The 21,606-nt window shown below is 32.6% G+C and overlaps 5 protein-coding genes across 5 annotated transcripts; 3 read left to right on the top strand and 2 right to left on the bottom strand.

Moving 5' to 3' along the window:
• Nucleotides 1–602: 602 nt before the first annotated feature.
• Nucleotides 603–8,688, bottom strand: LOC143182394 (ral GTPase-activating protein subunit beta). The gene is made up of 25 exons (XM_076383356.1): nt 8,663–8,688; nt 7,880–7,951; nt 7,388–7,808; nt 7,220–7,246; nt 6,908–7,122; nt 6,659–6,842; nt 6,327–6,587; nt 5,973–6,164; nt 5,700–5,804; nt 5,483–5,623; nt 5,177–5,415; nt 4,866–5,096; nt 4,605–4,758; nt 4,441–4,548; nt 3,965–4,066; nt 3,585–3,725; nt 3,484–3,498; nt 3,246–3,406; nt 2,996–3,169; nt 2,519–2,928; nt 2,000–2,411; nt 1,612–1,924; nt 1,280–1,543; nt 955–1,204; nt 603–894 (listed from the first exon to the last, which is right to left on the bottom strand). The coding sequence occupies exons 2-25, from the start codon at nt 7,913–7,915 to the stop codon at nt 768–770; spliced, it is 4,683 nt and encodes a 1,560-aa protein (XP_076239471.1). The 5' UTR covers nt 7,916–7,951; nt 8,663–8,688; the 3' UTR covers nt 603–767.
• Nucleotides 8,689–8,846: 158 nt separating this feature from the next.
• On the top strand, nt 8,847–14,256 carry Wapl (cohesin release factor wings apart-like). The gene is made up of 11 exons (XM_076382878.1): nt 8,847–9,438; nt 9,518–11,190; nt 11,262–11,510; nt 11,594–11,842; nt 11,912–12,136; nt 12,207–12,429; nt 12,519–12,734; nt 12,820–12,999; nt 13,072–13,160; nt 13,237–13,338; nt 13,429–14,256. Exons 1-11 carry the CDS (start codon nt 9,255–9,257, stop codon nt 13,576–13,578), a joined length of 3,540 nt encoding a protein of 1,179 aa, XP_076238993.1. The 5' UTR covers nt 8,847–9,254; the 3' UTR covers nt 13,579–14,256.
• A 345-nt stretch (nt 14,257–14,601) lies between these two features.
• Mrps31 (mitochondrial ribosomal protein S31) lies at nt 14,602–16,666 on the top strand. The gene is made up of 7 exons (XM_076382880.1): nt 14,602–14,930; nt 15,040–15,250; nt 15,327–15,387; nt 15,480–15,624; nt 15,700–15,963; nt 16,032–16,234; nt 16,324–16,666. Exons 1-7 carry the CDS (start codon nt 14,905–14,907, stop codon nt 16,593–16,595), a joined length of 1,182 nt encoding a protein of 393 aa, XP_076238995.1. The 5' UTR covers nt 14,602–14,904; the 3' UTR covers nt 16,596–16,666.
• A 19-nt stretch (nt 16,667–16,685) lies between these two features.
• Nucleotides 16,686–18,182, top strand: Ski6 (exosome complex component Ski6). The gene is made up of 3 exons (XM_076382881.1): nt 16,686–17,047; nt 17,147–17,449; nt 17,535–18,182. Exons 1-3 carry the CDS (start codon nt 16,874–16,876, stop codon nt 17,877–17,879), a joined length of 822 nt encoding a protein of 273 aa, XP_076238996.1. The 5' UTR covers nt 16,686–16,873; the 3' UTR covers nt 17,880–18,182.
• Nucleotides 17,990–20,215, bottom strand: Mtpbeta (mitochondrial trifunctional protein beta subunit). The gene is made up of 7 exons (XM_076382879.1): nt 20,082–20,215; nt 19,633–19,804; nt 19,171–19,546; nt 18,922–19,096; nt 18,584–18,864; nt 18,207–18,512; nt 17,990–18,128 (listed from the first exon to the last, which is right to left on the bottom strand). Exons 1-7 carry the CDS (start codon nt 20,134–20,136, stop codon nt 18,084–18,086), a joined length of 1,410 nt encoding a protein of 469 aa, XP_076238994.1. The 5' UTR covers nt 20,137–20,215; the 3' UTR covers nt 17,990–18,083.
• Between the last annotated feature and the right edge of the window lie 1,391 nt (nt 20,216–21,606).

Genomic DNA, 21,606 nt, shown 5'->3' on the forward strand with positions numbered 1-21,606 from the left:
GTGTCCATATATGCAGCAAATGAAGGACATGTAAAATATCTGTAATAGTAAGAATAAGCTGTTTCCAACAGATCATTCTTTTAAAAAAATTGTTTCTCTATAAAGTATTTTAGAAGTGTTAAAAAAAGGATTAGTCGATTGATTGCGCGATGAGACCTTGAATCGGGAAGAATCCCGTTACAAATCAATTTGACCCCTATTTTAGTAGACAGGAAATGTTATGTAAATATATCGATAGGGAGAAAAAGAGAAGTGTGATGTTATGACGTAATTACAATGTGTTGCATCTGTCCAATCTTCTTGATCATTCTTGATTCAACAATCGCTTAACGTATGTAACACTATTAATAAACATACTCTACATTACAATTCATGACATATTTAGAACACAATAATTATTATTTAGGTAACTACTTACCAAGATTATTTCGAAATATTTGATACTTTTCATTGAAAGTTGACTTATTTATAAATTCTATCCTTACTTCAGGATATAAATAAATTGCAAATTTATTTATAGTATTATAGCGATATAGTAAATATTATGACGTCGATGAATTAATTAAAATTTTTATTGAAAGAGTAAAGAAATATTCTGAACCTTTTGTTAAAACATTATTTATTAACTATTTTTCTTAAACTTATAATCATGTACACAATCTGGGAATATTGAACATAATACTGTGATGATAAATATTATTTAGAAATAGATCTTTGTTATAATATAAATGATTAAACGTTAATTTATTTCATTTACAGTAAAATTATTAAACTTGATAAGTCTGTGTACTGCTAAACAGAAGTGTTAATAATTCTGGGTCAGTCAAGTTTTTTCTATACTTTTGTACCATTTCTTGAATCTTCAAGCGTCTACGTACATGTGGGGGGTGATAACTGAAAAGAAATACAAATATTAAAGAAATTAGTATCAGATTAAAATGTAATTCAACATACCTATCATTGTCAAGCCTTTTTCTACGGCCCATATTTAATGTTGTTTGCCTAACAAGTGTCCCTAGTACTCTTCTGGATACAACCATACCATCAATTAAAGGAGTGGCTAAATTGATTCTAGAAACTGGACCTTGCAATCTAACTCTCATTAATCCATTGCTGAGAGCTTGAAGAAAAATCACTTGTACGTCTGATGGTTGTATTACTCTGGACTGTTCAAGGCCAGTATATGTACAAGGAAGAAGTTCGGCTATGTTAAAAAATGAACATTAAAATCAATTCAATGATTTAATAAAAGGAAAAATATTTAAGAATATAAGAGTACCAATTGGAAATTGTGCATAATCCTCCAAGCTTTCTAGCCAAACAACCATAATCTTGATGTCAGTTTGTACAGGTAAAACTTGTTTCGTTGTTCTTCTTGGTTTAACTGGATCTGTGCTAGAAGAACTAGAAGGACTAGACCCTGTTAAACTTGGAGGCTGTTTCTCTAAATCGAGTGACATCGCTCGCGAATTCTGAGTTGTGTTTTGCCCTGTTCCATAGTTTCGAGAGCTAATACTTTCGCTGATACTTCTTTCAAACCAAACTGTAATAATTACATACACTCAACAATTTCATCCTTGTACTATTACTCATTTCTTTCAGAATTCATACCTTGATTAACACTGACATCGCTAGAATAACTTGCTTCTTCTAATGAGTCAGAGTTCACCATATTGTTTGACTGAGTTGGCACAACAAAAGCAATTTCTGAGCTAACATCAGCCCAATAAAGTACATGAGTATCGCCATTGTAAAGAGCACCACCATGTTCGCTATGAGCGGGTTGTGGTACATTCAAATGTGGTGTCACTCTCCACGAGGTAGAAACATGGCCAGTCCAGCCTGCATGCGTGGATACAGAAACTGTCCATCCGAGAGAATTTAAGAATTCCAAAAAGTTTGGCGATACATTAGATTCATTTAACTGTAAATGTAAATATTTTAAACATAAATACATACGCATCATGGAAATGTTTATTAAATGGAAAAAAAATCATACCACATTAGACAATATTTCTGTAGGAGTTTTTTGACCAGCTTTCACATAAAAAATATACACAGTATCACATGTTCTTGGGCTGATATTATCTAAGGTTTCTAAATCTAAACAGAATCCTGGAATGGTTGGATCTAAAGCAATGAGACTACTATTCCTAGATTCGTCATTTAGCTTAGGTTCCATATTCAGGAAACCAAAATGACTTAAAAAGAGACGCGCCGTTTGAAATTCGTGACAGATTTGTGGTGGCACACATTCCTCTGCTTTTTCCTCCGATATTTTCTCATTTCCATCGCAATGCTTTGATTCAATGTTCATTTGACGCTCCAGCAATTGTGATAAAATTTGATGTTCGTTCCTCACTACGTCATTATCGTTCATAACTGCTTCAAGGCTCGGTATAGATTCATCTCTGTTAAAAGAATCAGATCATCTTGATAAACTTTAAACTTTATCTAAATATATTAATATCTATAACAATATATGTATAGAAAAATAGTTTAATCAAATTGATCATACACTTTGCAATGAGGAATTCTATCCACATTATCGGGAAAGAATTTAGGTTTATAATCTGTTCGAGGCGCAGCTTCTGCCAGCGGCAGTGGTCGACCTGGATTTGTGTTGACACTCCTTATGCTGGATCTATGTCTTGGTAAATGTCGAAGTTGCATGGTCCATGCGTGTCTACCGAATGGACCACGTATCAGTACAGTTACTGTTGGTTGTGGATCTTGATCGTTTCCAAGAGGTTCTTCCAATAAAGCCAATATAGTAGCGTTCTCAGCAACGAAATATCGAAATCTTTCGACCGCCGCTTGACGTGGCACACGACCACCTGTCCAACTATTACAATGCCGAAGGAGCGACACTTCATCCAATAAAGATGATAACGATTGTGCTCCACATGCACTTGGAAAGTAACCGACCTATAAAAAGATAACTTGTTTCAGATAATGCTTCAGTTAAATCTTAGCACCATAAATGTTCGCATACTTGTTCTAAAATAACTGTAAGAAGTGCATCAGCGGCGTCTCTAACACGCATAGATGCAGGCTTTAACTCCTTCTCATCTTTCATTTTAACGGGTTCACCAGGTTTTCCTACACTTTTGGTTCCTGATACGCCAAGTTCAACTACCTCTAGAACTGTTGTTAGACAATCCTTATCCTACGAAATTGATTGTAAATATAAATCTGTTTTAAAAAAAGACACATCACAATGAATATGTATATAAAATACTAACTTGCAGTAATTGCGGATGAGCAGTTAACCAAGTTGTTAAGCAACTAAAAGCAGCAACAATAGAAGAATGTAGATCTTTTGAATGAGCTGGAGGTGGACGCCAACATTGATACGCAATGTAATCGCAAAGCCATTTGACAGCACGTTTACACTCTAAAGCATCTGTGAAATTTACAAAATAGTGGCTGTAGCATAACTAAAGTTTACATTGTAATTTATGTAACAGCATATAATTCAACCTGTAAGTTTCCTTGCTGCATGTCAAACATTTAATATTTTTTAACTGAATGTATTTCATAAATTAGAAAATGTCTTTCTTTCTACAAGTATGATAAATTACCTGTTTCACGAATACGTGTTCTTGCTAATCCTGACAGTATTTCAAGAGCTGCCAATGAAATGTTTAGATCTGTCTTCCATGATGATATTAATCTATGACAGACTAAGTAAGTTGCTCGCACGAAAAGAGCGTGAGCTGAATCTGTAACACCACCCCATACTTTATAATTATTGTAATTATTTTTTGTAGACTAATTGTTAACATACGACTATAAATTTATAATAAAAGTTCTTTTTTTTAAGATACAAGCCTTTTTTGAAGAAAGCTTTAATATATAACAGAAATAGAAGAATGAAAAAGTAAGATGATGTTTCACGATATTTTGTGTATACGTACGATAATCGAAAGCAAAACTAATTATAAAAAATACTTGTATTTACCGAATGCAATACATTCCTCTTGAAGAGTTGCAATATCAGAGGCTTCGCCAAGCGATCGTTGATCACTGGATATACTTATTTGACTGGCTGAATCGCTGGTGACTATCAAGCGATGATGAGACGGTACAATGGCGCGAATGCACAACAAAACACAACTCATAATAATAAAAACGAGTGACGTTTCACATAAGCACGTGTAAAGCAAATACAAAAAGATGATGTTAAGCATCATGATCTTATGTTGCATAATTATGCTGAATTACTAACTTTTCATTTACAAGCAACCAGTAAATGTTAATGAATGTCCATTTTGAGCAAGGGAGCATTATCACCTGCTACTAATACTGAGAGGATGCTATTTAAGATTGCTTTCCAAGTTTGAATACAAACGATAATAAATCTCAAAAGATATAAAACAGCACATTCGGTATGTATATAAAAAGCTAAGATAATTTCAATTATAAATGACGACAAACCTGATGACAATAGATTGACAGTGGAATCATGTACTACCGTGTCAGGTTGTGTTACTTGCTCAACTTCCTCTGCTGCTGCAGAGTCTTGTACACTCAATAAAAGTGCTCCTAAAAAAAGATAATAATAAACTATACAAATTTTACCAGAATAGTTCCTAACTTACCTAATAACATATGAGTATTCTGAGGATCAGTTTCAACTTGCAATGCATTTATAAGTAAATTCATTAGCCTCGATTTTAATTGCGCAAATGTCACGTGGCTCTTGTCTGTAATAACTGAGCTCGAAAATGTCGGAAGTTCTTTGATAGTAAGATTCTGCAAAATCAAAACATAAATCATATGGAATGGTTTTAATATGTAAATCGACAAAAATAATAAAATAAATAATTATTATTAAATAAATAATTGTACATGTTAATTACTTGAAAGTGCAATGGTAATGCTAGCATTGATATTAATAAATGTATTGAAGCTCTTCTTAGATCTGGTTTTGATACTATGTTAGATTTAAGTTTTAAGTCTTTCTCTGGAAGTACAGTTTCTAAAGCAGATATCATTGCAGGTACTAATACTTGTACACCATTTAAATCTAATCGGAATAAATCAGCAGAATTCAAAATAATGCTTGCCAATGTTTCGCCGCATTCACGAGACTGTAATTAAAACGATAAATATGTATTATTCATATTTTTATTGGGACTGTAATGTAAGGTTTAAATCAGTAGATTATTACTTCATCAACTTTGAGGCCATGATATATCGCCTGATAAAATCTAGCTAGATAGACAGGTAAAATTTCTTCACCAGTTTTCTTAGAACAAAATATCCTACAGAGTGCACCTAAAGCTTCTGCTCTCCCAGATTCATAACGATCTATACATAATGTTGGTGGAACATCATTAACAGTTTCTTGCAATGAACTGGGACCATCAACGAGCACAGAAGATGGACGTTTCGTTGCACCCGAAGGTTCTGTTTTAGACAGAATAAATAAATATAACTATTGTTTATACTTGATACTGCACAAAGCGAAACCTACGTGGTAAGTTTTGTGACCATCCATCTGTGCCTATAAATGCAGCTTCGTATAACCATTCTCCAAAAAGATGTAATATACTATTACATTTTGGACGTCCTGGTGCTAATGGAGGCCTGATATCTTGAACTAGGGAAGTCATGGCTATAAAAACACAACAATTTTGTAACGCAATAAGTACGTTATTTTATGGACCATAAATTATTTAATAAATTCTTACACGCTGTACTCGAGGCAGATGAGGGGCCTGAATTAGATATCAACATAGGTGGTGTACTTGTAACACGACTTGTTGTTAAGCCAATTAAGGAAGCTTTTGGAATTCCTACAGTACACATTACATATGAAACATGATGCATAATATAAAATAATTGTTTAATATGATAATATGAAATAGAGTATCTCTTTAAAGTGAAAAAAGTTGTAAAGCCTAGACAGTACTTGTTAAAGTCTAAGAAATATAATAAGAAATCAGAAGGCAAGTGCTGAATACCCTTGGTCACTGCAGAAGGTGTTACACTAAAACTTTTGGCAAGTCTGCGTTGTGTTGGAGGTGTAGGAGAAGGTTGTGTCATATCTTTACCACTTGACTTGTCCCAACCTACACCGCCACTTCCAATGCTAACAGATCCAGATGCGACGGTTGATACGCAACATTCTTCCCAGCAACATGCCTGTGAAACTCCTAAAAAATTTGTGATCGCGTGCAACCAACACCCAGAAAAGAAGCCGAAGTGTGTATACGTGTCTGTGCTACTTTGGTAAGTAAGAAAAATGTACAAAAGGATTTCCCTTACTTTGAATAGAAGTAGCATGTCTCAATGTTTAATTAGGATAATACGCTTACCGAGAAAAGCATCAACCTGTCCAGCTATACCTTTTATAGCTTTCAAAAATATTTGTGGTAGACTTTGCAAACATGGATGCTGACATGGATCTATAACATTTGGACTAGCAATAGCATACTGCAAAAATGCTTGTGTCTGTGAAACCACAGCAGGTCTACATAGATCAACTGGATCACCAATGGTTCTAAGAAGTCTGTACCATGCTTGAGCTACTGCTTCATCCGACATTGTGAGCGGTACAAGCTGAGAATCTTCTTCGCCTACAAGCATTATATTTTATGTTACAAATTGATAAATAAGACAATTTGAGCTATTAATGAATAGAACTAACTTATTTTTAACTCTGGAAACATTGGACCATACATAATTTGTAAAAGTCTTGCTGTAAGAGCAAGACAAACACGATTCCATTGCTCTACCAACGCTAATCTGTGTCGCCACCGAAGACACGATTCTCGTAAAGTGCGCCATAAAGGCGGGGAAGGAAAATTGCGTTCACATGCCACCAGCCAGACCTTAAAATATTTAATGTTTAAAAAAATGTTTAATGAATACTACCATAATCATATTAAAATAATACCTCTAATAATACACCTAGCACTCTTTCACACAACTGTTCTCCAGCATCTTCCCTTGTAGCTGGGGGTGCTAAAAGTGCATCATTAATTCCAATGAGGAATAATAATAAACTTTCCCATGTTTCTCTTTCCAAAGTTGCAGGACCTCTTGCAATTTGTTGTAATGTTCTAAGTACTCTATGACACAAAACAGCTTGCCTATTAATTGTATCTGTTCCTATAAATAATATTTAACATCTCACAGTCATTGCTTATATATAATATACATTAATATAGAAATCATTCATATCAGTTCTTTTTTAATTCCAAATTACCTAAATCCTGATATAGAAATGGCCAGACTACGAAGGAAAAGACAATTACAAAATGTTAAATAGAAATATTTATACTATAAGAAGATGGAGATGGAGATCTTCTTCTATTGTCTCTCAAAATGACTATAAAAATTAAATAATAGGAGCAGAAGAAGTAAACTTTATTACCTTCTCCTTTTCGTGGGACAAATAAGTTATGGAAATGGCTTATTATTTTCCTGGCATAAAAATTAGGATCATCTATAATTGGCCTGGGTACACAAATCTTTGGTGTAGAATATAATGCAGATAGCCATTCACAATAAACATTGACACAGTCTCTGACAGTGTCATGCTCAGCTAAAGGCAATGACAATCCAAAACATATTACTTCCATGCACCATTGTACTTCCTTATCTGTACATAATGGACTAGGCTCAGCTGCTTGTGTAATGCCAAGATTTGCAGCAAGTTGGCGTACAATAGACAAGGCAACTTCTTTTCCTGCTCCAGGAGAAAATTTCTCCAGAACGCTTTGACTCTCTTCTGAGCCTTGTTGGACTAAAACACTTAGTGAAGCCCATTCTGAATACATTCCTCCTTGGGAATCCTAGAAGTCAACAAATTTGCATATAGATACTTTGTTGCTCTTGGACCAAAAATACATTAACGATAAGTTACCTTAAGATTAACTCTGTTGAATACGCCTAAATTCATAGATTATTATAAACTGTGATGCTCTATAAGGTAGAACTATCAAAAATAAAATAAACTTATCATATGTGTTCTTTTAACCTTAATTAAGATAAAACGTGCTTCATCTTATATGAACGTTTTTGTACGTTGAAAGTAGAAACTCGAATGAGGAATTAAATATGATTTATTAAGTAACTAACATTGCAATATGTTCGTATGCAATATATGTGTATGTGAAATTTGACAGTGCAAATATCATTTGACAGACAATCAGCGCTATACAGTATAATACATGTGTATACGCAATCGACACATTTTCTATTAGCTATAGTATGTTCCTAATTTATTGTATAAGTAGTAGATTTTTTCTTTATTGAATATCTTGAATATTTCTACAGAGACAACAATGTATAATTATTTAGAGTATTAGAAAATTTAAAAAATTCTTGGATATTAACTTCATTACTTAATATTTTATTACGGATATTACACATTTGAAATAAAAGTATATGTAAAATTATATGATTTTTATATAAATTATCTTAATTTTGTTAGTATTCTTTCAGATGATTTTTTGAAAACATTTTATGAGAAGAAATTGCGGATACCAAAGCAATGAGGATCCAGAGGGAAGTAAATGAAATAATAAGTATCTGTAAATATGAATAATTAAAGGTGAATGGAAGGAAAAAAAATCGCAAAGTCGAAGAAAAGTGTTAATTAGTCTATTCATCATATAAAATAGATTTTGATTGGATGATTTCCTACCGATAAAGTAGATGGGAAGGTAGGAAACGTGGTTCTTTGGCTCTACCTATTGGATAGTACAAGTATTACGATCTTGTGTATTGTATTACTCGTTTTTTTTGTGTATGGTATGTATCTAAATCTTGAAACGAAAAACATCGACAGATGGCTCAAGATCATGTTATGACTAATATTTCTAATTGAACTTATGCAGATACTAAAATATCCTAATAGTTAAACGATAAGTGTGAAGACATAGATTCGAGGATAATGAATATAAGGACAATGTTTCGGAACATGAATTGAAATTGAAGTTACAGTTTTGCAAATTTGTGCATCGGGGTAAATAGCAAATGAAACATGGCGTTTGTTTCTTTCATATGTTTCGAATATCTTGCTTCTTGATTCTTCCTACGGCTTTCCGATTATTGTTCAAAATAGCGTTCCTATGCGTTGAAGATTTTTCCCCAATTACAACACTTTATCGCAAGCGTGCGACTAGTCAATGCTGATTTACCATAATATATTGATGAGTTTTAAAAAAATGAGAGGGGACATTCTTATTTGTGATTTTTGAGATGTGGAACGTTTTTAAAATACCGAGGAATACAACATGACGTCCCGTAGTTACACAAAATCTTACAGCCGTAAGGTCAGCAGTGTGACGCCTGGGAGCATCCAGTTTGATAAACTTTTTAGAGAAAATAGTAATCGACCTTCTGCTGCTAAATCAGCAGGCACTGTTGGAAAATGGGGTATAACATCCTTTACATCTATCAGGAGTACAAATATCAATGGTACGCAAGATTTTCTATCCATAGAGTTAATATATTTTATTATACTGTACTCCTTTATTTTTTCTACCTTTGTTTGCAGGGAGAAGAGATGATATTCATAATACATTTGGTGCAAAAAGAATTAAGTTAGATTATGGAAATCAGAATACTCGTGTGAATTCTGGAAAAGATCCATTTTCATTTGAAACTGATCCTGACAATAAACCAGATGCTGCACCACCAGTCGTTAAACCTAAGAAGTTTTTTAAAAGTAGAAATGTTTCACCTGCATTAGAGGAATCTCGCCAGGATGTGGCAATGTACAGACAAGTACCTGACTCAAATTATGGTAGAGCTCGAGCTCAAAAAACCTCTCCACAGCCAGCACCAAAACAACCTCTGCCTAAAATATCAAGTGCTACAACCAAAAAAGTAGCAGACACTGTAGAGGCAACCAATAATGAGGCTCCTAGTAGAGAAGAAGGAAAGCCTCCTATTGTATTGAGAATATGCAAAGGCACAGCACGGCTAGTCTGTGGAAATGTACAAAACACCCCAGAGCCTGAACCTGAAACATACAGAATTTCCACACCACTAATTAGTTCCACAAAAGTAGATATTGAACGTAAGAATTTTAATACAGATATATTAAAGTCTGATCAAAAGACAGTTCGTTCTCAGCAACCTATTATCTCTACTGTGTCAATACCTTTAGAAAATTCGGAGATGCGAAGAACTACTCGTAGTCGGGCAAAAAACCTGCATTTAGATTTAACAACATCTTCTGTTGTATCTACAACACCAGTAACTACTAATTCTCATAGTTCTGGTCTTTCTTTAACTCTTAGAAAATCTGTTACTGATTCTAATAACACCTTAATATCTCATTACGATATTGTTAAGACTGACTGCAGTTCAACATATTCCTGCAAACCAACAATTGAACCATTAATTGGGCGTGATCAACCACTGCCAACTACAACTCAAGAATTAATTGACATACTATCAAGTGATTCTGATCCAATGCAGACAAGACCAATGATAATGAACACCACAGAAACTGAAGAAGCTGCAGAAACTGTTCCAAATGAAATTCAACATTGTTCAATAGATATTCCAACAAATGAAGTAATCTCTAAAACTACTATAGAGTCTGAACCAGAAGCTGTTCTTGAACCAGAACCCGAAGTAGAACCAGAGCCAGAGCCAGAGCCTGAGCCTGAGCCTGAGCCTGAACCAGAACCAGAACCTGATCCTGAAATAGAAGCAGAACATTCAGTTCGTGCAACTGATAATGACACAGCTACAGCTAAAACTTTAGTTGATCAAGATTGGTTCTCTGGAAGTGATGACAGTGAAGGCGTGAGCGGTAACGCAGAGAGCGATACCGCGTTACATGTAACAAGTACAGTCTCAGAATCGCAACCGCCAAATGTTCCATCTATAACTGTTCAAAAACCTGCTACTAAAAAGGGTAGTATCTTTAAGAGTCGTTCAACTGGGGCAACAAATGGAAACAAAAGGAGAGCATTGTACAAACACAAATGGTGTGATAGCGATAAAGAATCCAGTACTACAGATGCTTCTAATACTGGAAACACTACTCCAACTGCTGCTTCAGGATCCCATAGCGGTGCAGGGCCTGAAACATACGAAGAAGAATTTGATTCTTCACAATTGACGCGAGTTGTAAAGTATCCTGAAGTTGATGTAGATTTTGAAGATGAATCAGATGCTATAACAAGTGTTCGTTGTGGCAAAAAAGTTAAAGGCGTATGTATATTGAGTGCTTTTTCGATAAAATTATTATTTTATTATGATACTAAATATTATTTGTTTTATAGTTCTACACTGTGGTAAAAAATGTGAAAAAGGCTCATCAGATTCAAGAAAGTGGAGAATTTCAAGAGTTTAACGATGATGTTGAGTATATATTAGATACTCTAAGGGAAAATAATCCAAATGCTACTCGTTGCCTTTCTGCTATACGACTAGCGAGCAAATGTATGGCACCTGCATTTCGCATGCATGTACGCGCTCATGGAACTGTTGCTAAATTCTTTAAAGCTCTTCATGATGCAACTAAAGACCAGGTAAACAATTGTATTATCTTCAAAAAGTATATTAATTTTATCAATTTATGAATTTCGGAATTTTATTATGGATCTGGTTGCAGAGTCTTGCTTTATGTACAGCAACTGTAATGTTTGTGTTAAGCCAAGATCGTTTAGCTATGGATTTAGATCGTGATTGCTTAGAATTAATGTTAAGTTTGTTAGAATCTGATGCCAGTCATAAAGATGCACTTGATGATTGTGGCCTTAGTCGGGCAGAATTATTAAAAAATAAAGAAAAAGTACGTCAGTTATGCGCTGATATTCAAGCTCAAGGACATGCAAAGCATTTAAATCTTGATAATATAACTGTAAGTATAATCAAGACATGTATAAGAAAATTATGAGGCTGTGAATAATAAAGAATTGCTTTTTATTAGGTTGGACAACTTGCTATGGAGACACTTCTTAGTCTCACATCAAAACGTGCTGGTGAATGGTTTAAAGAAGAACTTAGAGAATTGGGAGGTTTAGAACATATTGTGAAAACGATTAGAGATTGTCATCGTCACATTAATGCTCAGGATATTACGAGATGTGGTTGGACAGATCCATTATTAGATAAATTACGTAAAGTTGATAGATGTCTACGTGTGTTAGAAAATGTGAGAAATGATTTTTATATAAATACATAATATTCTTTACAAAGAATTTCACTAAATTATGTTATTTCAGGTTACTCATATGAATGAAGAAAATCAAGTATATTTACTAAAGTATGAAAACGGAGTTTTAGTCAGCACATTAGCAAATTTGTATCACCTTTGTGGACAAGAAATTCCTATTTATCCAACTATAGATCCAAGTGATAAAACTTCCACTGGTGCTGTTATTAGAGAGTGTCTGTTTGCCATCATTAAAGTTCTCATTAATCTTACACATCGATTCAATCGACAATGTAAAGTTTTCTTCTGTGTTTCTTATAGTAAAATATTTACGGAAGTATGTCTTTATATTAACATGAAACATATTTCTTGAACATTTCAGCTTTCGGTAGCAAGTCAGTAGGTTCACAACCAGGCGTATTAGATTGCAGTTTATATCTTCTACTACGAGTTCCCGAGTCACTTCCTGAGGAAAAACGTTTTGATATGATGATGTTAGCTTTGATTTTATTGATAAATTTAGTAGAACTGTGTGACGATAATAAGCAACTTCTTATTGAATCTAAAGCTCCTTCATTAACAGAAACTATTTTTGACGGTAAACACATCACGCATTTTAAATTATATAATTCTATAGCATAAACTTATTGTATTAATTTTATTTTTTTTTTTTTGTGAAACAGCTAAGGAAAGTGGAGTTGAATCTTTAATCGATCTTTTTTACAAACAAGAAGAAATGGCTCGTGCTGAAGAACAGAAAACAGATGCCATCTTGGATGGTAAAAAAGATTCCGAGCAAACAGAGACTGTGTCAACAACAACAAAGTCTCAAGAAGAATTTATTGAAGAGACCGTTACAAAATGTTTGTATAATTTTTATTTAGGTAATTGTATATTTTTCTAAACATATTTTATAAAATATTTTTATTCTTTAGTACTACAAAAGGCGGGTCGTCATATGGAGCATACTTTAATAGGCGCATATGTAGTGCTTTTGCTTGGTTACTTAATAATGGATAATAAGGTAATATATTTTAATGAAATTGCAATCTTAATTAAAATAATAAATTTCCATTAAAATAATCCGTATATATTTCTAGGATTACGAATCGTTGGTACGCAGTAGACTTCCAGATAACAATTTTGCGACTATGGTGTCAGTACTTCAGAAATTTTTCAATTTTATGAATTTAACGGCATCGGTAATTATATTTTTATCCTTGTTCTATGAACATCGATTGATTATTACCTAATTCAGTTATTTTTGAACAACTAAATAATATATTTTGCAGAATGAAGTAAGTAGCTGTGGAATCGCTGCTACTGAAAAGGTGATTAAGTTCCTAAAGATGTCGGATGCGAAGATCGAAGAAGCGAAAAATGAATTACCATTACCAGCGTTAGAGGATTCAAATATGATGCTCGATTTATCTTCGTCTTGATTGATATCTCATACGTACATTTGACATTTTTTAATACCCTGGCATGCAAAGAGAGCCAAAGTTATATGTGTCCAACGAAAGAAATTCTTTTTATCACAGTATAAATGGACCTGTTTCATATTGACCATATATTTTGATATATATTTATTCACTTACGTAATTTATTGTCTGTACCTTTCATTAAATTGACTTATTTTCCCACTAGCAGTAACACAGTAGATACTAAGCATAAGTTGTTAATTAATTATTGCAAAAATTAATGCGATAAGAAATGCGCCTTGTAATTACGCATTATGGCTCACTTAAGTTCTCCGTTGGCGTGTATGTATTATTATCAATTACTTGATTCGCCAATTAATATTACATCTTTAATCATTTAACTGACAAGAAGGGCAAGAGAACATGTACTTCTTGACAGATTATAATTCGTTTGCTGTATGATAACGCATAAATTTTAAAATTTTACTATTGCATTATAATTTTAATTTGTCTAGATTTTAAGTTATATTACGCAATTGGCGGTGTTGGGGTTCATCATAACCCACTGAAATTGAAATAGCATTATTGCGTAAGTTTATTTTAATATTAAAAGTATACTATAAGCCTTGTAAATGTAAATTTATAAATTATAATTGTATCTTAAATTCACAGTTTCAAATTATTGGATCCCATTATCAGGCATAGGACTTCGTAAACATTTAATCTTATATTTTGCCTGACAAAATAAAGTAAAGAATGAGAGATATATATTACATTGTTATGTATATACAATAAACTAGCTTTGAACATTATGAATCTGTACAATAAAGCATTTTTTAAATAAAAATCAAATATGTTGTGCATCAGAGGTAAAAGAAATGTAACTTTATTATATATTCGAAGCATATACGTTAATTTTTTCTTATTTGCAATATTATTTCGTTTACAAATACGAAATGATTATGTTTCTTAGTTTGAATTAAATAATACGAGAGGTGTTTTGAGTAGACCTCTAGCAACCGTTACCAACTTCAGTCATCACTTACTTACAATTGCTTACAATGTACTGTGTAGTCGCGTAAAAAGTTTTTTGTAAATATTTGGGTATCTAATAAACTGAATGTATTAGGAATGTTATTATAATAAAATTGTTGATATTTCAATAAGGAGGCTATCTGAGCTTCTGTACAGAAAAGTATTTCATGAATATTATTTGACTCGGATATTTCAAAAATTGCCGATAATTGTTTTGATGTAATTTAATGTACAGAGTAGAACACAATTTTAGTAATTAACAAGTAGTCGGTAAGGATTATAAGAAGCAGTATAATAATATAAAATAGTAAAATGTTATCTACACGAGTGTTTTCAAAGTAAGTATTAATCTATAGTTATGATAACACCAGTAACCTATCAGTCATAGAAATTTGATCTTATTTTACTAATTAATTGGAAAATGTTACGTTTAATAAAAATTTTTAGGAATATCAAAACTCAGGTCATATTACCATGCCAATGGTTAAGTATTACAATTAATACAATTAGATTGAAATCTAATTTATCATCATCAGATTCTGATTCTGACTCCAATACTGAGAAGCAAGATAAAATTCAGACTAAGTCATTTAATAGTAGAAAAAGTAATGAAAAAAATGATAATGACCTTAGTGATATGATAAATAATTTGTTAAATGTGAGTATTTTGTTATTTTTAAATCAATCAATATTTGTTTAATGATACGTTGATTTTATATTTGTTATTTTTATAGACAAATTTTTCAAAACGCACAGACATTGGCATAGCTGTGAGAAATAGGGAAGGAAAAATAAGTAAATACAATATAAAAATCTTAACAAGCATTTCATATGAACTTATCATTTATAATAAATGTGTATTGAAACTAATATTTTTCTTATTGTAGAAGCACAATTAAGCAAAGTAGCAGAAACATTAACTACTGCAGTTGGTGGGGATAAAAAAAAGATTCTATCAATGATGTTAAATAATCTTTCTGAAATGGAAAAAGGTGAAAACACAAAGAAGCGTCCTAAAATCTATGACTCTATGTTGGTATATAGTTTTATAAAATTAAATTTATATATCTAACATCTAATAATAATATTAGAATCTATGTCTTATAGTGAAAAGTACACAAAACGGATTGGAAAAAAGGATTATCTAAATAACAAAATATTGAATAAGGAAGCTAAGTTTATACATGGTATAAAACAGAGCATTAAATCTAAATATAGATTGAACGAGACACCAGAAAGTGAAGATAAATATAATACAAAATACAGTATGAATGAAAAACCATCAATAAATACAAGAAAAGAAATAACAAGGGAACATGATTCTGTAATTCAGAAATTACTAAAAGAGCAAAAACAAGAAAAGCAAAAAAGGTACTGTATTATATTATTTTGAAAAATTGAAATATTTATTAGCGAAATATCTAATATGAAATATTTAGGGTTGAAAAGGAAAAGTTTTTCCCAACTTTCACTGAAGGAAATGTGCCATCTCCAAATGTTCCTGAACTTAAAATATGGGATGCATGTGAAGAGTTTAGTTTGAAATTGTGGACAACTTACTATCCTGAAAGTGCGTTTCAAGAAATGATTCAGTGGACTGAAGAAGGAATGTTATGGAAATTTCCCATTAATAATGAGCAAGGTATTGGTATAATAAATATGAATACATTATTTATTAATTAGTTGTTGTGGAACATTTGTGAATAAGAAATGTTCTCGTTTGTACTGCAGGTATGGAAGAGGAACAGAATGTACATTTCTCAGAACATATATTTTTGGAACGTCATCTGACGGGATGGTGCCCTACTAAAGGCCCAATACGACATTTTATGGAATTAGTCTGCATTGGTCTTTCGAAAAATCCGTATATGACAATTCAAGAGAAATATGATCACATAATGTGGTATAAAAATTACTTCGATGATCAGAAAGATCTATTAAAAGAATTAGGACTTGCAGGAACTATTTCATCTGATTCAGAGAAACAGATTGAACCGCAATGATACTAATTATCTTTTGTATATATTTGTTTTAAAATATAAATACTTAATAAAATAACAAATTTTGAATTATATGTTTATATTGTTCGCTCATGTATTTATGTTCATTGAAACATTGCTAGAAAAATATCATTTTTTTATATACAAAAATAGGTAGCGTAGAAAGAGCTGTATGATGTTTGGGGAAGGATGGAAGGGGAAACAACTTCACGAGGGGACAGCATGGTCTCTAACTTTTTAGGTTAACGTGCTTTGTTTATTACGCGTTCTGTAATGACAAAATGATTGAACCAGAGAACTTAGACGAACAGAATGGATTGCGTTCAGACGGTAGACGCGCATTAGAATTAAGGCAAATACGCGTAAGAATGGGAGTTTTTGGCCAAGCTGATGGGAGTGCTTATCTCGAACATGGTAATACCAAGGTTTTGGCTACAGTATACGGACCACATCAGGTTATAAAATTACATTACGTTTCTATTATAATAATACACGAAAGAAAATATGAGTAAATTATAAAAGACTAACATCTACATAATTTCTGTCATAATTAGCCCCGAGGTTCTACGGGAAGAAATACGAGCAAGGTTACAAAAGGCATAGTAAATTGCCAATATAGCATGGCAGTATTTAGTTTATCTTCTGGGGAACGGAAACGAAAACCGAGAGGTGATCGGAAATCACAAGAAAGATCATTTCAATTGAAACATGCTATGGAAGCAATTATACATCTTGAATTATATCCCCGTTCACAAATAGATATTTATGTGGAAGTTCTACAAGTAGATGGAAGCGAATATTGTGCATCTGTGAATGCTGCTACACTTGCATTGATAGATGCTGGAATTCCTATCAAAGTATGTTACAATAACAGTATTCTTTTATATTTTTGATCTAAACATACATTCACAATGAAATTATTTACAAAATTTTATTTTACAGAACTATGCTATAGGTTGTACTGTGACTTTAATTAATTCTCCATCCTTAGATGAAGAAAACAGTACAGTGGGCACAGGCGTATTAGATGCAAATTACATAGAAGAATGTGCTCCTGGTGTTACTTTATCTGTTGTTGCATTACCAAATAGTGATAATGTGACAAAGGAAGGTTTAATAGTAGTAGCACAAGGAGCAGGGCAAAGATTACATTTGTCACAACTTGAATCTTTAAAGTCGCGTGCATTATATGGGTGTCAAGACATGAAAACTATTTTAGACTGTGCTGTTAGACAATATTTGACAGAGCAGTCACTTCCTTCTCTTTACCATGTTTCATTAGACTAAAGCTATTGTTAAAAAGATTGTGTATGAAAGTATATCAAAAACTATATATTTAAATATTTTTTTCATAAAAGATTTTATACAAAAGTTTCTTATAAAATATTTCTTCCATCTCTGCTGAAAAAGCTTATATTTTTACTGTATAATTTAACATTTTGTACAAAGCTTTTCTTCCTGACATAATTGCTTGGTATTTCTTCTCACCTCTCAAACTTTAGCTCCAGGGTACCTTTCCATAATCATACCTACACCCTATAATTTACACATTTTATTAGATTAACAGGAATAAGATAAGAATAATTTACATTATAGTGTCATGAATTTGTTTACCTGTCCACCAGCTGCACAAGCTGCAATTATTCCAAACTGTTGATCTTCTTTGATGAGTCGATTAGCGGTATGCGTAGCTAATCGAATTCCAGTTGCTGCAAATGGATGGCCTATAGATAAAGATCCACCCCATGCATTCCATTTATTAAGATCGGGTACTCCGACTTTCTTAGACTTTCCTAAATAATTTTGTGCAAACCAATCGGAATCTAATGCTTTTAAATTGGCTAAAATTTGTCCAGCAAAAGCTTCATGTATCTCCCATACTCCAATATCTTTTATATTTAGTTTAGTTTTTTCCAATATCTACAATTCATTTTATAGTTTAGTTTTCAATTCGACATCAACAATTTTTAAAAAATAAAAAATATTCTAACCTTTGGTATTGCATATGCTGGTCCTAAAAGCAATTGATCAACAGGATCTTGCGATACATAAGTGAAATTTCTTAAATATGCCTTTGGGGTAAGGCCCAATTGGAGAGCTTTTTCTTCTGTCATTATTAAAGCTGCTGATGCTCCATCAGTTAAAAAGGAGGCATTTGCAGCAGTTACAGTTCCATATGGCTTGACAAATGCTGGTTTCAATTTCTCCAATTGTTCAGGTGTAGAAACACGAATTCCATTATCTTTATCCACTACTTGATCTACATTTGGAACTAAAAGCAGCAGGATTAACAACCCTGCTTCTTTCATTTCAGTTTAAGTGTTAATACCTTTGTAAGGGACTATATCAGTAAGATATCCTTGCTGTTGTGCTTTAGCAGCTAGAGTATGTGAACGTAAAGCATAGTCATCCTGTTCCTTTCTTGATATTCCAAATGCAGCTGCTAATCTGTCACCACTGTGTCCCATTGTTTCACCACTAGAAAATTCTGCTACAGCAGGTAACTGTAATTTTATAGACACAGTTAAAAACAGTACATAAACGTTTTTAAAATATTTTTTTAAAGAATAAAACATACATCTGGTACGAAATGTGCTGGTCTAATACTAGTAAGAAGAGCTAACTTGTGTCCAACTGTTTTAGCTTTGTTGGCTTCCAGCATTAAGGATCTCATACGTCGGCTATGTCTAATTGGTATGTCTGACATAAATTCAACACCACCCGCAACAATTACATCGTATACTCCACAAGCAATCAGACCCATGCCAGTTGTAATAGCTTGATTACTGCTGATGCATGCCATAGTTACTGTATGTGCAGGAGTACGATCGCTATATCCAGCTGCTAGAGCTGCTTCTCTACCTACATTTGAAGTTCTCACTTCTTGCATTACTGTACCGTATACTATGTATTCAACCACATCTTTGGGAAATCCAATTTTTTTTTGCAATGACCTTAAAATAACATTTAATGTTATGACATTCTGTGGACCTTCTAATTAGTGCAATGATAGAATAATATATACGCATAATTGACTTACACCAAAGACTGCCTTGCAAGATCATATGCCATCAGATTTTTATAACTTGTTCCAGATTGCAAAAATGGGGTTCTGACACCATCAATAAATACTATATTCTTAGCAGGATTAGGACTAGCCTTAGTTACGTATGATTTGTTCTCTTCCCAATAATTTTTAACAGTTGCAGGTGCTAAAAGTAAGCATTCATAATAAGCAATTTGTAGTCCAAAATTTTATAATATGCATTTAAAAACATATTAATGTGAGAAAAGTGATACAACATAGTGTATTTTAAATTAATTCATTTATTAGTCAAAATATTCTGTTTCTTTTCGATTGTTAATTATAACAATCATTTTGTACTTAACATGTACTTTGTACCCAGACAATTGAAAACAACAGTACATATATCCAAATTATTTTTCATTTCTCCACGATTTTTTATATTATAAAACAGTTAATCATACCATATTTAGTTAATCCTTGCTTCGTTGTTAAATTAGTTTTGATAATAGAAAACATTTTTGTAATTGACTTGAATATATTACAAGATCTTTTCTGAGTGTACTATCTCTTTATTCTTTTTAAGTGACCAACAGCGTGAAGTAAGCCAGAATGCAGGATAAAATGTCTTCCAGAGACGTCATACAGTGGAAGAGTAGGAGTACCATGAACTATAAACCTAAAAAATGGTGTAAATAAAGCTTCTAGCCATTTTATTCGACACCATGGTGCTGCATTCTACAGGCAAATTAGAATCAAACAATAGGACAATTAAATGTCAATAATTTATTTGTAAATTTAATTACATAAAACAATGATAGATACCTACTATGTTCTTATTAGATTGTATGAGTAATTTACAATTTTTTTTTCGTCGAGTTATCGCACTCTCAATGTCCTGATTGCGCAAAGTGATGAATAAATTAATAAATAAATTTTGTTTAACGCAATTTATCACAAAAGTGTTAAAATGGTATTTTATGCAACAAATTAATGAATTTGGTACCTAATATCCTTGCACAATGATTTATAAAGATCGTATTATCAGTTTACATCCCCAGATTAACATGAAATTTTAATTAATTTTAGCAAAATTTGAAGACGTGGAATGATTAGAGGGCCTCCGTACATTATTGTGCAACAATAAAAGTTCATGGAATTTGTTTATTTAACGTAAAAACAGTGTTTAAAAATTGACCGCCGAGCGGCGACTGTGGCGCCATCTATTGAGCGAATATTTTTTGAGTTTACCCCCGCGCGTCCCTCGCCCTAGGTTCTTAACGCCGAACACCCATTTACAAAAACCGTGTTTTTGCAATAATTACGCAATATTTCCGCTCCAAACTTTGTACAATGGTTTGTTGCACCCTAATACGTGTCCTGAGTGCGCAAATTGTTCAATAAATTAATAAATAATTCCTACTTAACACGATTTACCACCGACATGTTTTAATGGTATTTTATGCAACAAATCAATGAATTTGGACCTCAAATCGTGGCATAATGATTTATCAAGATCCTATTATCATTTCACATCCGCAGATTAACGTAAAATTAATAAATAAACAATTATTTTTGAATTTCTGTAAATGGTAATTACCGACAGTAGTTTCCAGGTGTCACCGCTAGATGGCGCCACCAGGACGATTTTCAGCTCATTTTTGCAAATATTGTTTCTGCAATAAATAAACAAATTCCACGTACTTTTACGGTTGCATAACAATGTAAGAAGGTCTTACAATCGTTCTACATTATCATGTTGGTAGAATATGCATAAATAATTGATTAATTAGTACTTTTAGTCGGGCCCTGTCACTGCTTTTGTTTAACGCTTCAAACGTCAATTACTTATTAATTTTGAGGCAATTATTCAACATAGGATCATTGTAGATGCGCTATAGGTCATAATGAATCCATAAAAGTTTATAGAATGTGTTTATTTATTGTAAAAATAGTATTTCAAAGCCAACTTGTGTGGTCCTTAATTGT

This window comes from Calliopsis andreniformis, chromosome 8 (assembly GCF_051401765.1).
Source record: "Calliopsis andreniformis isolate RMS-2024a chromosome 8, iyCalAndr_principal, whole genome shotgun sequence".
NCBI classification, from domain to species: Eukaryota; Metazoa; Arthropoda; class Insecta; order Hymenoptera; family Andrenidae; genus Calliopsis; species Calliopsis andreniformis.